At 41.2% G+C, this 15,496-nt stretch overlaps 1 protein-coding gene across 2 annotated transcripts in view; it reads right to left on the bottom strand.

Moving 5' to 3' along the window:
• Positions 1-5,649: 5,649 nt before the first annotated feature.
• Positions 5,650-15,496, bottom strand: part of cap2 (cyclase associated actin cytoskeleton regulatory protein 2) — a 197,309-nt gene continuing 187,462 nt past the window's right edge. For both annotated transcript variants that reach the window (XM_073023997.1, XM_073023996.1), the window contains exons 12-13: positions 11,136-11,276; positions 5,650-6,993 (exon numbers count right to left, since the gene is read on the bottom strand). In XM_073023997.1, coding sequence (XP_072880098.1) covers positions 6,910-6,993; positions 11,136-11,276 — 225 coding nt within the window. In that variant the 3' untranslated portion in view covers positions 5,650-6,909. The remainder of the gene's footprint in view (positions 6,994-11,135; positions 11,277-15,496) is intronic.

Here is a 15,496-nt window from a genome sequence, read left to right as displayed (position 1 = left end):
TTTGGCCCGCGAGATAATATCTAATTACTATTAAAGCTGGCCCCAGTAATCGAAGCGCCTATGGCGTATGATATGGCTAATGCTGAGTTTATTCAGGTACCAGGTTTTCAGGGTTTTTAATGTTTATTCGGCAGTCTTCTTCATAAGAAATGGAATTTGTAAAGTGAAACACTTTGTAGTTATAGCAGAGACTGAGACACATGAGAGCAGGCTGAAAAAATGGAGGCAATGAAAGCTGCGTTCGCACGCGTCCGACTGATCCGGCCCGCATGAAGCTGCATTTTGCTCAATCCGGCCCATGACCTAAAATGAGTTTGACACCCCTGACTTAGATGATGGAATAGATAGTTTTGTTGCCAAGTTTGCAGATGATATGAAGATTGGTGGAAGGGCAGGTTGTGTTGAGGAAACAAGTAGGCTACAGAAGGACCTGGACAGATTAGGAGAATGGGCAAGAATGTGGCAAATCAAATACAATGTTGGAAAATGCATGGGCATGCACTTTGGAAGAAGAAATAAATGTGCAGATTATTTTCTAAACGGTGAAAATCCAAAAATCTGAGATGCAAAGGGACTTGGAAGCCCCTGTGTAGAACATCCTAAAGGTTAACTTGCAGGTTGAGTTGGTGGTGAGGAAAGCAAATGCCATGTTAGCATTCACTTCAAGATGTCTAGAATACAAAAGGAGGGATGTGATGCTGAGGCTTTATAAGGCACTGGCAAGGCCTCAACTTGAGTATTGTGAACAGTTTTGGGATCTCTATCTAAGAAAAGATGTGCTGGCATTGGAGAGGGCTCAGAGGAGCTTCACAAAGATGATTCTGGGAATGAAAGTGTTATCATATGAGGAACATTTGATGGCTTTGCGCCTGCAGTCACTGGAATTTAGAAGGATGAGGGAGAATTTAGAAAGATGAGGGGGAATCTCATTGAAATCTTTTGAATGTTTAAAGGCCTAGACAGAGTAGGTCTGGAAAGGATGTTTCTCATTGTGGGGGAGTCTAGGACAAGAGGACACAACCTCAGGATAGAGGGGTGTCCATTTAAAACAGAGATGTGGAGTAATTTTTTTAGCCAGAGAGTGATGAATTTGTGGGACATGCCTTTGGATACAGTGGAGGCCAGGTCATTGGGTGTATTTAAGCCAGAGATGATGGGATCTTGATTGGTCACGGCATCAAAGGTTACAAGTAGTGGGGCTGAGGAGGGGAGAAAAGGATCAGCCATGATTGAATAGTGGAGCAGACTCGATGGGCCAAATGGCCTAATTCTGCTCCTATATCTTATAAAGGCCAAATACAGGAATTAACATTTAACGATGACCATGAAAACTAATTGATTGTGGTAAAGGCCTCATCACCACCTGCTGTGGTGGGATTTGAATCTAGGTCACCAGGATTTTGTCCAGGGTATCTAGATCACTGATCATGTCAGCAAGCCATCACCTTCTCCTGAAATTTACTTATTGCCTGAAAATATGGTGAAGGTAGAAACTCTCTTTACACTTAAGCCTTAACTGCATGAGGGACTGCAGCACACAAACCCACAGAGTATCAAAAATAGAGAGGAGGTCGAGGTGCAACTTCCCTTAACAGCTTTTAACTGAGAACAAATGAGACCAGTCAAATGGCATCTTGAGCTGCAAGGTTCCACGATTCTGAGCTGGAGCTTCATGGTTAGAACCTCATCTTTGACTAAACTGACAGAATACCCAAACACTTAGTTCAATTACCGGTGGTGGCTCTTATTATCCTAGGTTAAACTTGGATTGAATGTGAGTCAAAGTAGGTAGTATAAATAACCAGATTGGTACTAATTGGTATTAGTATTAAAACAGATTGGCCAGTGCCAAGAGGCAGGTTGGGTGACCTGCTGTATATAGTGTTACATACCCTTGTCACGTGACTGGTGTTGAAGCTATACTGGACTTGAGGTAATAGTCTTGTGATGGTGGAGTGACGTCATTTTCCCGCCAGTAGAGGTCACGTGACAGGTTTTTTTTACAGGGTATAAAAGGAGGACCCCTCCCTGTGAGGAGGGGCAGTTCTTGGCTGGATTTGCCATGTTGACTTCATGCCACTGCGTGATTTAATATCATGACGCAGTGTGGTTGAAAGATGGAGTTTTATTTAATGTCTAAAGTTTAAAAGGTCATTGCCAGCAGTTTCTTTATAATACTGCTAGTTGAGAATCAGTGGAGAGTGAAGATCGGAGTTCGGGAGTTAAAAGATCGAGGAAAGTCGATTTCGACGGTGAAACAGGTTCGACCTTGTTTGATCCTCATTCGGAAGGAATTCGTTGACTGTGCTCGTGCTAATCCCTGTGAATAACAGAAAGGATTGAGTACAGTTTTGTAAAGGAAAGGTCAGTGCCTTTAAGCCGCTTCATTTCATCTTCATAAATTCTTCGTGGGAAAAATGTGGTTCGACTGGGAATTGCAACAACACGATGTGAAAGAGAATCTAAATCATCTTAAAAAGTCTCTCCCTTAAAGGGACTGTAAGCATTTTGAATTTTTGCAATACTACTTTGAAGAACTATTTTTGCAACATCGTTTTAAGAACTGTTTAAGTTTCATTGCTTTAAGAACTGTTTAAACTGCCGCACAGCAGCCGATTTCCGGTTACGTACTATTGGGGGTTTGTTTTTCAGTGTTTAATAAACGTTTTGTTTGTTATCAAAACCCTGCCTCACTCAGATATTTATTGTTGCTGAATCCATAACAATAGTATCCATTATACTACAGGTATAACTGCACTTAAAGTACTTTATTGACTGAAATGCTTTGGTGATTCTGAGGACTCTGTTGTTTTGGAACATGGCTGCTTGTTAATTATTTAAAAAAATGTCTGTCACAAAAATATTGTCTGCAATTGTTTGACCTTTTCTGGGAAGGACATGGAGACTTTGGAAAGGGTAGGGGAAGATGTTTACCAGGGTTAGAATGGGCTGGACAAACTTGTATTGCTTTCTCTGGAGCATCGGAAACTGAGGGGGGACCTAACTGTGAGGGGGATGGATAGAGCAAACAGACAGACAAAATATTTTTCCCTGGATAGAAATGTCAAATATTAGATTCATGGATTTAAGGCAAGGAGGGAAGTTTAAAGGTGCTGTGCGGGGCAATAAGAGTGGCAGATGTGAGCAATGTACTGCCAGGGGTAGAGTTGGAAGCAGCTATGATAGTGGCATTCAAGAGACTTTTAGATGGACACAGGAATATGTAAGGAAATAGAGGGATATTGGTCATGGACAGGTAGAAGAGATTTAATTTGATCACGCTTTGTGTTCAGCACATATATTGTGGGCCAAAAGGCCTGTTACGGTGCTTATTTCCACAGTGGCTGGAGATCCAATAACCCTCAATAAGACCACGTAACTAATCAACAATGCATCTGCCCACTTAGAAGCTACTAGAACAGCAGTCTAGGGAGACTAAAATCCAGCTGTAATATTCATGAACGTAGAAAACCTACAGCACAATACAGGCCCTTCAGCCCATAAAGCTATGCCAAATATGTCCCTGCCTTAGACCTACCTAGGCTTACCCATAGCCCTCTATTTTTCTAAGCTCCATGTACCCATGCAGGAGTCTCATAAAAGACCCCATTGTTTCCGTATCCACCACTGCCACTGACAGCCCATTCCACGCACTCGCCACTCTCTGCGTAAAAAAACATACCCCTGACATCTCCTCTGTACCTACTTCCAAACTATGTCCTCTTGTGCTAGCCATTTCAGCCCTGGGAAGAAGCCTCTGACTATCCACACGATCAATGCCTCTTGTTATCTTGTACACCTTTATCAGGTCACCTCTCATCCTCCATCGCTCCAAGGAGAAAAGGCCAAGTTCACCCAACCTATAAGGCATGCTCCCCAATCCAGGCAACATCCTTGTAAATCTCCTCTGTACTCTTTCTATGGTTTCCACGTCCTTCCTGTAGTGAGGCAACCAGAACTGAGCACGGTACTCCAAGTGAGCCTGACCAGGGTCTTACATACTGCAACATTACCTCTCAGCTCTTAAACTCAATCCCACGATTGATGAAGGCCAATGCACCATATACCTTTTTAACCACAGTGTCAACCTGCACAGCAGCTTTTGAGTTTCCTGTGGACTCAGACCCCAAGATCCCTCTGATCATCCACACTGCAAAGAGTCTTACCATTAATAGTATATTCTGCCATCATATTTGACATACCAAAATGAATCACCTTACATCTGGGTTGAACTCCATCTGCCACTTCTCAGCCCAGTTTTGCATCCTATCAAAGTCTCGCTATAACCTCTGACAGCCCTCCACACTATCCACAACACCCCCACAACCTTTGTGTCATCAGCAAATTTATTAACCCATCCCTCCACTTCCTCATCCAGGTCATTTATAAAAATCACGAAGAGTAGGGGGTCCCAGAACAGATCCCTGAGGCACACCACTGGTGACCAACCTCCATGCAGAATATGACTCTTCTGCAACCACTCTTTGCCTTCCGTGTGCAAGCCAGTTCATGGATCCACAAAGCAATGTCCCCTTGGATCCCATGCCTCCTTACTTTCTCAATAAGCCTTGCATGGGGTACCTTATCAAATGCCTTGCTAAATCCATATACACTACATCTACTGCTCTACCTTCATCAATGTGTTTAGTCACATCCTCAAAAAATTCAATCAGGCTCGTAAGGCACGACCTGCCTTTGACAAAGCCATGCTGACTATTCCTAATCATATTATGCCTCTCTAAATGTTCATAAATCCTGCCTCTCAGATCTTCTCCATCAACTTACCAACCACTGAAATAAGACTCACTGGTCTATAATTTTCTGGGCTATCTCTACTCCCTTTCTTGAATAAGGGAACAACATCCGCAACCCTCCAATCCTCTGGAACCTTTCCTGTCCTCATTGATGATGCAAAGATCATCACCAGAGGCTCAGCAATCTCCTCCCTCACCTCCCACAGTAGCCTGGGGTACATCCCGTCTGGTCCTGGTGACTTCTCCAACTTGATGCTTTCTAAAAGCTCGAGCACATCCTATTCCATATTTAAGCTTCTCGGTCTGCCGCAAGATATCCCTACAATTGCCAAGATCCTTTTCTGTAGTGAATACTGAAGTATTCATTAAGTACCTGTGAAATGCAGGTGAACTTTGTGCAGTTCTGCTGAAATGTTAACTCGCTCTCTCTCCTCAGTGCTACTGTCAGTCTGAGTATTTTACAACACATACTTTATTTAAGATGCATGTTTTCAATTGAAATTTTTATGCATCCTTACAAGCAATAAATCTATTGCCTTTATAAAAAAAAATTAGGCTGGAGGAACGTACAAAATGGAAGGATTGTTGTTTTGAGCAAGCTTTAGGAGCAGGATTGCAAGCTCCAGGAGTAGTAGGTGATGCCAATTCGATTGCAGTCTTCTAAAGGAAACTGGGTAAATATTTGAAAGGGAAAATTCACAGGACATGGAGTGAGGCCAAGGGAATGGGGCTAGATAGATTGTTTCCGGCATAGACTGTGAGGACTGAATGGCCTCTATCCATGCTGTAATCATTTACAGAAACTATTTTGTGAAATATTTATTTGCATGTTATGACCCAGAATTTAAATAATCAGTTCCGTGTCCAAGAAAATAGAAGCACTCATTGATCATGCTTTATTCTGCAACACTTCCACTTTTATTTTCAGGACATCCTCCTTGTGTGACAAGACAAGTATCTTTAAACCATCCAGTGATGTGAATTACAATAACCAATCCCTCAGTGTGATTAACAGTAACAAACTCAATACTACATCGCAACCGTCTCTATCTATTTTCTACACTAAGATAATGTCGAGGACAAACTTTAGAAATTTGAACAGTAAAAGTTTACATTAATCTTGCTGCTGTGATGTGTGAGCACGTTGTGGTCCTGCTAAATGCGGATTTAAGCGAGTCATTACATTGTAATATCACTGCCAGGACCCAATTGCTACATATAAAACATTGAACAATACAAACCTACAGAAGTGAACGCTCTGAACTATAATTTAATAAAAGGACTCGGATATTTCAAGGTAAAGCTTGGAGTGTGGGAAGAGAGAGATTTAACAGCTACTATAACATTTGCTGTTCCTGCTTGCATCGTATTACACAGACACCTTAAGGTAGATGTTTGTTTCATTATGTAAATGAAGAGTCCTCCTCCCTGATACAAACTGAGGTTTGATATTGTCGGGCAAAGTTCTAACATCAATAGAAGAAAAAAAAAGAAAATCCAAAAATATCATGTAAAAAAAAAGTTGACTTAAAAACCATAATTTCATATCCAGTTACTCTCCAAAAGAACAACCTGTAGTCGAACCAAGAAAATAAGGCAAACTGTTATGCAATGATGGCACAATTTTACTTGGGTACAAAGAGATACATTTAGAACTTTGACTGAAACTATTGCCGAGCAGTCACACATTACCGTTCTTGCTGACTTTGGATTAAACTTCAATTGAAATATTTTGTTTAAAAAAATGGTCAAGTTTGGCTTCTTCCCCCACCCCCCCATGTTTAAAAAGAACAGCAAAAATGAGGTGCACTCACCATAACAAAGGGTTGCAATGACTAATTCTCAAATGAACTGAAATAACTTAAACAGATCAAAGAACTAGGTGAGATTTAGTCAAACTAAGCACAGTAAGTACAAAGGTGGCAATTACACTCAAAGTATGTACAGTACGTGGGTTGTAACTTGTGTTACTAAAGACATACGGAGCCAGTAAGACTGCCAATCATTGCACCCCTATTGTAAAGCAGTTACTGCAAGGTGTCTGACTACTGTAGTATTGTTTGCTATGGTTGCACAAAGTGTAAAATTGCATTATGGTGATTTGTAACTCTAGAATGCCACATGTGAATCGTGGAACAGCCCGCAGAATGTATGGTTAGCCAACATTTTCTGCCGCTTCAGTGTGTAGCTTTGTCCCATTCCACGTGGTCTTAAACTGCTCAGGGATTGGATACTCTTTCTGTAAAGGAAACAAAACTTGTTTAAGTGGCTGGGAGTTTATACCTTAAACAGAAAACTAACTTTTAACATTATCAATTATTTATTCTTAACTCTATACTATGGGCATAAAATTACACAACACAGGTGGTGGCAATCCAATTTGTTCTAGTCCCTGTAGATCTGCAAATACCTGACAAGTAACTATCCGGGCTTTTTCAGCCTCATTCTGGTTTAAATGTTGCGTGTTTTTTTATTCATTGTTTTAGGATTTGATATTGCTACCATGGCCAAATTTATTGACCTTCCCCATTTACCAGGTCATCTTCCCACTTGATTTCTTCAAAAAACACTACTCCCAACTCCGATTAACCCCACACATATACTACCACTCATTATGAGGGGCAATTAATGATGGTAACAAGAATTACAATTCTTATTAGCCCATGTCTATGGGATGTGAGTGGAAACCCGAGTACCCAAAGTGGTCGAAGGGAGAATGCATAAATTCCACAGAAACAGCACCAGCACTGAACTCAGATCTCTGGAGCTGGCTGCACTACTGTGTCACCCTGATACTGGTTTTCATTTGTGTTGTTTCACTCAGCACTAGTCTCAGACCCAGACTGAGAACTACTCTTGGTTTCAGACACTGATATCCCCATCCAGGGTACACATTCTGTCCTCTTTAATTCCAGTGCCTCTTCGGAGTGTTTTTCAACATTGTGTTTAATGTGTTTAACGTAATTAAGAGGAACTATACATGTCCATGTTTGCATGAGATCCATTGGAGACCTGCATTGAGAACCTGACACTTGTGTACCACTGATGCTTCCAGTAAACAGGACATAGGCAGGTATTGTGCAGGAAGAATCTGGCATGTTGTCTCTGAGGAATGATTCTGTGAGTCTAACAACTATCGCATTCTTCTACAAGTTGGTTCTCTCAGCTTATGCACCAGCTGTGGCAAAGGAGGGCATCGCAAGGTCATGTGGTTTAGCAGCAACTTTATGGAAGCTAAATTTGGTCCCTTGATCAATGCAAAGTCATCCATGCAATTTTATCATTTTTTTGTTTCAGTAGTTGTAAATGAGGAGGGATTTTGGCTACAGAACGATATTGGTGAGTTGTTAACATGGGCAGAGGAAAAGGAAGATGGAATTAACTACAAAAAAAAGATGCATTTTGGAAGGACTATGAAGGCTTGGATATACACAATAGAGAGCCCTGGCAAATAATAAAAAACTGAGCAACCTTGGTGTACAGGTTCAAGGATCTCTGCTGTCAGGGCACAGGATGCAGGAGCGAGGAGGTTATGGGCAATTTTATAACATATTGGTTTATCTGCAGCTGCAGTATTGCACACAGTTCTGTTTGCCAAACTGTTGGAAAGATGTGACTGCTCTGGTGAAGGTTCAGAGGAAATTGTCTGCGATGAAAAGTTTCCATTTAGAGGAGAGAATGGACAGGCTGGGTTTTAATTCCCTTGAAGTAGTAAAGGCTGTAGATGCTGGGGGAGGGAGCCTTGTTGAAGTATTCAAAACTTTGAGAGGGATAGATAGGAAACATAGTGGGGAACTTTCTCCCATAACAGAGGTGGGTAGAATTAGCATCCGTGTGAGATTTACCAGGAACAAGAAAGAGAACTTTTCCTTCTACCCAGAAAGTGGATGCAATCTCGAATGGATAGTGAAGACAGGTGCTCTCACAACATTTAATGATTTAAACGAGCATTTGAACATCAATATTTTCAATGATGTCAATGAAATTAAATGGAACTTTCTGAAGTAAATGAAGCAAGAATTGTTGGTACATCCGACTTTGAACCAGGAACCATGGGGATCAGGGTCAGTCATATCTGGAATTTGTTAGTCAGGAGAGATTAAAAGGGCTGGAACTGGGAAATGGGTATGTTAACACCTAGTATGGACAGTGAGTCAAATGTTTTGTGTACAACTTGCTACTCTGACATGGGATTTGTTCATCAATAAATTTGCAATGCTCTGAAACAGCCCTTTTAACCTAATGCGTGCCAACAATTCTTGCCTCATTTATAACCATATAACCATTACAGCACGGAAACAGGCCATCTCAGCCCTTCTAGTCCATGCCAAACGCTTACTCTCACCTAGTCCCACTGACTTGCAACTCAGCCCATAACCCTCCATTCCTTTCCTGTCCATATACCTATCCAATTCAACTTTAAATGACAATACCAAACCTGCCTTTACCACTTCTACAGGAAGCTTGTTCCACACAGCTACCACTCTGAGTAAAGAAATTCCCCCTCGTGTTACCCTTAAACTTTTGCCCCCTAACTCTCAACTCATGTCCTCGTCTGAATCTCCCCTACTCTCAATGGAAAAAGCCTATCCACGTCAACTCTATCTATCCCCCTCAATTTTAAATACCTCTATCAAGTCACCCCCCCTCAACCTTCTACGGTTTACTTCAGAAAGTTCCATTTAATTTCATTGATATTGGAACATCACTAAAAAAGTGATGTTCCCAATCTAACTGTGTTACATTTGTAATGTTAATATGTAGACACTTGATATGATGCAAATCTGCTTCAAGCATACTAATTCTCCCTCTGCTGCCCCTCTTCTTTCTTGTTTTCCCATAGCCCACTGTCCTCTCCTACTAGATTCCCCCTTCTACAGCACTTTACCTCTCCCAGCTTGTACTGCTTCCAATGCCCCCCCCCCCCCCAACCAACCTTCTTATTCTGGTTCTGCCCACCCCCCCCCTCTTTTCCAGTCCTAATGAAAAGTTTTGGACCAAAACATCGACTGCTTATTTCTCTATATAGATGCTGCCTGACCTGCTGTGTTCCTCCAACATTTTGTGTATGTTACTCTGGATTTCCAGGATCTAAAGAAATTCTTGTGTTTATTGTTTTTTCTTTTGTTCATTTTTCTAATCTCGTCAGCTGAATTTTTTTCAATACTATCCATTCTTCCAGAACAAAACTATACACATTATAAAAGAGAGTAAAGAATGGATTTAAGTTTAATAACCCTAGCCAATGTTAATTTCTACATTTCTAATTCTTAGCTAAACAAAAAGAAAATTCGCTGGAAAGAAACAGACTATCTTGATAATCAATCCTTACTATCTCCTCCAAAAGGGAGAACTCTGTCCCAGTCATAGAAGCACAATGTTACATTTGGCAGGCTTGACTGCCTAAACCCTTAATTGTTTTGTGTTGAAGTTCACTATATTGACTACTGAAATCCAGAGCAAAGCTGTTAAAATGAGAAGCTTTCACTGAAAATCATTTAAAAACAATGTTAGTTTCATTACAAGTAACTAATTTTTAACCAAAAAGGAATACAAATAGTGAAGAACTTGATGTATTTTTTAAAAGAAAACAATGGTAAATTAGTAAACCTTGTAAGCTTGAATTCTAGCCAAGGGCTGGTGATTCATATCAGATAGAACTCATTGGTTTACTGCTATTTTAGTAGCTAGTCTTCAAACAAAAGAAAAGTTGTGTTTACAGTTGTGGGGGTAAACCAGCATTGCTTGCTAAGTTTTATGCTCCAGAATGTACTTTGTACATCACAGGTTTCACTTGAGAGTCTACGTGGATCTTTAATCTATTCATTCCTAAAGGGGAGAAAATCTTGGGGTGAAATAAAGCTCTGGGCCTCAGACCATTACTTAATCTTCTAGCTCCTGGAATCCTTCAAGTGAACACTGGAGGGAACACCATTTTGGAGAGATATATTTCCACCCTCTGAAGATAAATCAATTTTTTTTATTGCTGGTTGCTTCCAAGTTTCAAAAGCATAAGACTGCACTTTGTGGGCTCTTCCTGTTCAGCAGTTTGCCCATCAGGAATTAGACTAAAGGGTGGACCCTCAAACTATGGGCGGGGGTGGGATGTATTTGTTTACTCCCTGCCACCCAATAAAATCTGTAAGAGCCAACTTTGTTACGTGTATTAAAATTTTAGGTAGTTTTTAAATGATTCTGTGAGGTTGAATTTCAGTTACCTGAATGGCCATAACACAGGGATACGATTCTAAGCAAATTCTACGCTCGGAAGACAGAGAACAATATATATATAGTCTGATAGTACAATCTGTAACAGTTCAGGTTTGCCTGAGAGCCTGAAATTTGGAATGCCAGGTAAGTATTCACAAGTGTAAAACTTACATAATCTTCGCCTTGAGGAATTAAGACGTTCATTTCAGAAGACTTGGCACTGATAATCTCGCATGCCAGTGACTCTTCACTGAGGTATATGTGGCAGCCCTCTGTTTTATTGATGGATATAGTCGGTACTTTGCCCATTACCTGCAAAGTCAATGCACAACTTTATTAATAAATGTAGCCAAGTAACACTAGCATTTAAAGATGTATCCTGAACGCTGAGTATTACTTTCAAAAGGAACAAACTAGCGATGGCAGAGTTGTGAAAAAATATACATGTAGGAATTGGAGACTTCCCTCCAGAACAATATCCTTTGCTGCAGAGAGAAACTGATCACATTTGAAACTCATGTTATTCACTGTTGAGGCTATCAACTGAATTTAGGTATGTAATCTGTCTATATTACAGTCTGAGCATTCTTCTTGTCTTTTCACATTAAATGGGCAATCAAAACTCAACCAGAATGCACTGAATACAGTGGATTCCAAATAATTGGGTCATCAGTTTATTTAGGACAACTCTTAAGTAACAGAAGCTAATTGAGAAAATAGTCAGGAGTCCCTTATTTTCTTTTGGACACCGTGCCACTTAATTGGGACAGGAGACTATTGCTGAATAGTTTAACTAGTATCGGTTCCATGCACTTGTGCGCGCCGTTAGACACACAATAGCGTTGGTTCCGTGTGTTCATGTTCAAAAACAAGAGATTTTGTCACTGATACCAATAATAAGCAGTAAGACAATTTAGAACTGTTTTGCTCTTGTGGTTTCAAGCATTCAGGCTTGGAGATGCCAGAGATGTCCAGGAGTGAAAATAAAGCAATTTCACTACTTTGACAAGTTACAAACTACGAAGATATCAAATTCTCCATATCTTGAATATTACAACGAAAATTAAGATTTGGAGGTTGCAATTGTTGACAGCATTGTACGAAGGCAGTCGATTGCACTACTTGTCTGTGCTGATTTTATTCATTTAAAGTCAAAAGAATATGATACAGATGAATTCCTCTGATGTTAACTATTAGGAACTAATACATAGATTGACAGTACTGCAGTAGTATTGGCAGTACTCTAATTTGTTCTGTATTTCATTTAAATACACAATTTGTTATTCAGTTTGTCTTTTTTTTAAAATACCTTTTTAACTATTTCCATGAAACTTTGGCTAATTGGACCAGCTGCTTAATTGGGCCAAAATGCACTGGCTCCCAATGTGTCCCAATTAACTGAAATGCTCTGTATAGCAAAACTCATTAGGCACTCAATTTGGTCAATAGGAATACATACTCCCATTATTACTTCAGAGCTCATGGAGATGTGTGCCAAAAACTTAATAACACAAGGTCAGAGCTCCTTTAATTAAGAATATTAAAAAATTAACAGGCAATTTTTGCTAACATTAATAGAACTGTTACATTAGTAAACAAAACCAGAGAATGCCTTAAATGCAGGTGAACTTATAGTCTTTTAACATCTTTGGACTATTTTTACTGTGCCCATGGTCTGTTTTTTTTTATCAATTATGCAACTGTTTACACTGTTGTAATTATATGTTGTAACTATGTGGTTTTGTGCAGGTCCTGTAGCTTTAGTTTTTGGTCTTTGTTTTATCTGGTGGATTTGGAGCTCCTTTCTGGGGAACGTGATAAGACGGTAGTACAATATTAATACGCAGCAGCCTCTCCGGACTCTGGATTGGGGATTGCCAAATGTTATGTGGATTTTCTGGTGGAGTCTGTTTTGTCATATGCTTTTGTGATATCATTCTGGAGGAACGTTGTCTCATTTTTTAACTGCATTGCATTTGTGGTTTCTAAATGACAATAAACTGAATCTGAATCTGGTAACACAAAATGCTGGAGGAACTTAGCAGGTCAGGCAGCATCTGTGGAGGGGTATAAACAGTTGATGTTTCAGGCCAAAACCCATCATCAAGACTGGAAAGAAAGGGGGAAAGTGAGGCTAGGAAAGGAAGGTGGTGGGAAGGGTAGGAGTACAAGCTGGCAGGTAATAGATGAGGGGGAAGGTGGGTTGGTGGAGGAGGGGGAGAAAGCAGGTATCAGGGAGGTGATAGGAGGAAAAAGTAAAGGGCTGCAGAAGAAGAAATCTCATAGGAGTGTACGATGGGAAAGAGGGAATGAGGAGAGGCACCAGAGGGAGGTGATAGGCAGTTGAGAAGAGAAGGGTGAGAGGTAACCAAGGAAAAAGAGTAAAAGGGTTGGGGGAAGAGAAATTACTGGAAGTTAAAGAAATAGATGGTCTCATCTTGACAGTTGAGGACACCATGGACCAACATGGTTAGAATGAGAGTAGGAAGTTGAACTGAAATATAATGGAGATCCATTAAAGACTGGGGAACCATTTCGACAAGCATTTTCACTTGTCCATCAAACAGGCAGGATTTCCTGGTGGCTACCCATTTCAATTCTACTTCCCATTCTAATCCTGGCATGCATGCCATGACCTTCTCTACTCCCTCAATGAGCCACTCTCGGGTTGGAAGAGCAACGCCTCATATTTCATCTGGGTATCCTCCAACCTGATGGCATTAAATTGACTACTGGTAATTTCCCTCCCCTCTTCCCTTCTCTTTTTTTAAATTCCCAGTTCTGGCTCCCCTCTACCCCTTCCCTTCTCATATGCCCATCTTTCTCTCTGGTGCCCCACCTCCTTTCCTCTCTCTCATGGTCGACTCTTCCCTCTGATCAGATTCCTTCTTCTCCTTCAGTATTCCATGGCTATCTGGAGAAGATGAATATCAGATTTTGTATTGTATGTGCAGACTTGGACAATAAAATGAAACTTTGAACCTTTTCAGCCGATACCTTTTCCACCTGTTACCTCACAGCTTCTCATTTCACCCCCACCTCCCCTGCCTTCCCACTTTCCCCCTCACTTGGTTTCACCTATCATCTGTCAGTCTCCTTCTCCTCCTCCCACTCTCTTATTCTAGCTTCCTCCTTTGGCCCACACCATCAACTGTTTATTCCCCTCCACAGTTACTGTCTGACCTGCTGAGTTCTTCAGCATTTTGTGTATTGCTCAGAAAATGCCTTTAAATGTTCGGCAGGTCAGGCGACAGCTGTGGAGAGAGAAACAGAGTGAATGTTTCAGTTCAACAAAACTCAATGAGAGGCCATTAACCCGAGACATTAACTCAGCAGTTCCCATCTTCATAAATGTTTTTAGCAGTTTGTGTTTTAATTTCAGACTGCCAGCATCTGTTTTCTATTCCTGCAAGCTTAAGTGCTACACCTGTCCCTACACCTTCTCTCTTACCACCATTCAGGGCCCCAAACAGTCCTTCCAGGTGAGACAACATTTCACTCATGAGTCTGCTGGGGTCATCTATTGCATCCGGTGTGGCCTCCTCTACACCGGCGAGACCCGACACAGATTGGGGGACCGCTTTGTCGAGCACCTCAGACAGGATCTCCCGGTTGCCACCCACTTCATCTCTGCTTCACATTCCCATTCAGATATGTCCATACATGGCTTCCTCTACTGCCGTGAGGCCAAACTCAGGTTGGAGGAGCAACACCTCATATACTTTCTGGGTAGTCTCCAGCCCCTTGGTATGAACATTGAATTCTCCAACTTCCGGTAATTTCCTCCCTCTCCCTTCCCCCATTCCACTTTCACTCTGCCTCCTCTTCCAGCTGCCTATCACCTTTCATGACTCAGCCTTCTTCTACTACCCATAGTGCTTTCCCCTTACATTCCTTCTTCACCTTTCCTGCCTATCCCCTCCCTGCTTCCCCTCCCCACCCCTTGAACTTTCCCCTTACTGGTTTTTCACCTGGCACCTACCAGCCTTCTCCTTCCCACCCTCCCCCCACCTTCTTTATGAGGCCCCTGCCCCCTCCCTCATCAGTCCTGACGAAGGGTCTCAGCCTGAAACGTTGACTGCTCGTTTCCATGGATGCTGCCTGACCTGCTGAGTTCCTCCAGCGTGTTGTCCGTGTTGATTTGACCACAGCATCTGCAGTTTACTTTGTATTTACAGCATCTGTTTTATTGCTTTTTAACAGTAATTAAATTTGATTGAAATGATTGCTGCATCAAACCTCTGTTGGTCTTGGAGAACAAAACAGTACCATTAGCGTCAATAAATAGTGAGCATGACCTTCCAAATACCATCAGATTATCATGGTTTATGTCCTGTATTGCATTACGCAAAATTGTGCAAATGAATAGGGAAGTTCTGATTTATCTTCAAATTTCAATATAGACTCGGGGACCTGAGTCACAAGGGGAATTTGCATAAACTAGGGCTTTATTCCCTGGATCGTAGGAGTTTGAGGGAATGCCCTGATAGTGATAAATGATATCACGAGAGACAATGCCAGGGTGAAAGCAC

This window comes from Hemitrygon akajei, chromosome 20 (assembly GCF_048418815.1).
Source record: "Hemitrygon akajei chromosome 20, sHemAka1.3, whole genome shotgun sequence".
Taxonomy (NCBI): domain Eukaryota; kingdom Metazoa; phylum Chordata; class Chondrichthyes; order Myliobatiformes; family Dasyatidae; genus Hemitrygon; species Hemitrygon akajei.
Note: the sequence above shows the minus strand (reverse complement) of the source record. Positions and strands in the feature narration are given on the sequence as shown.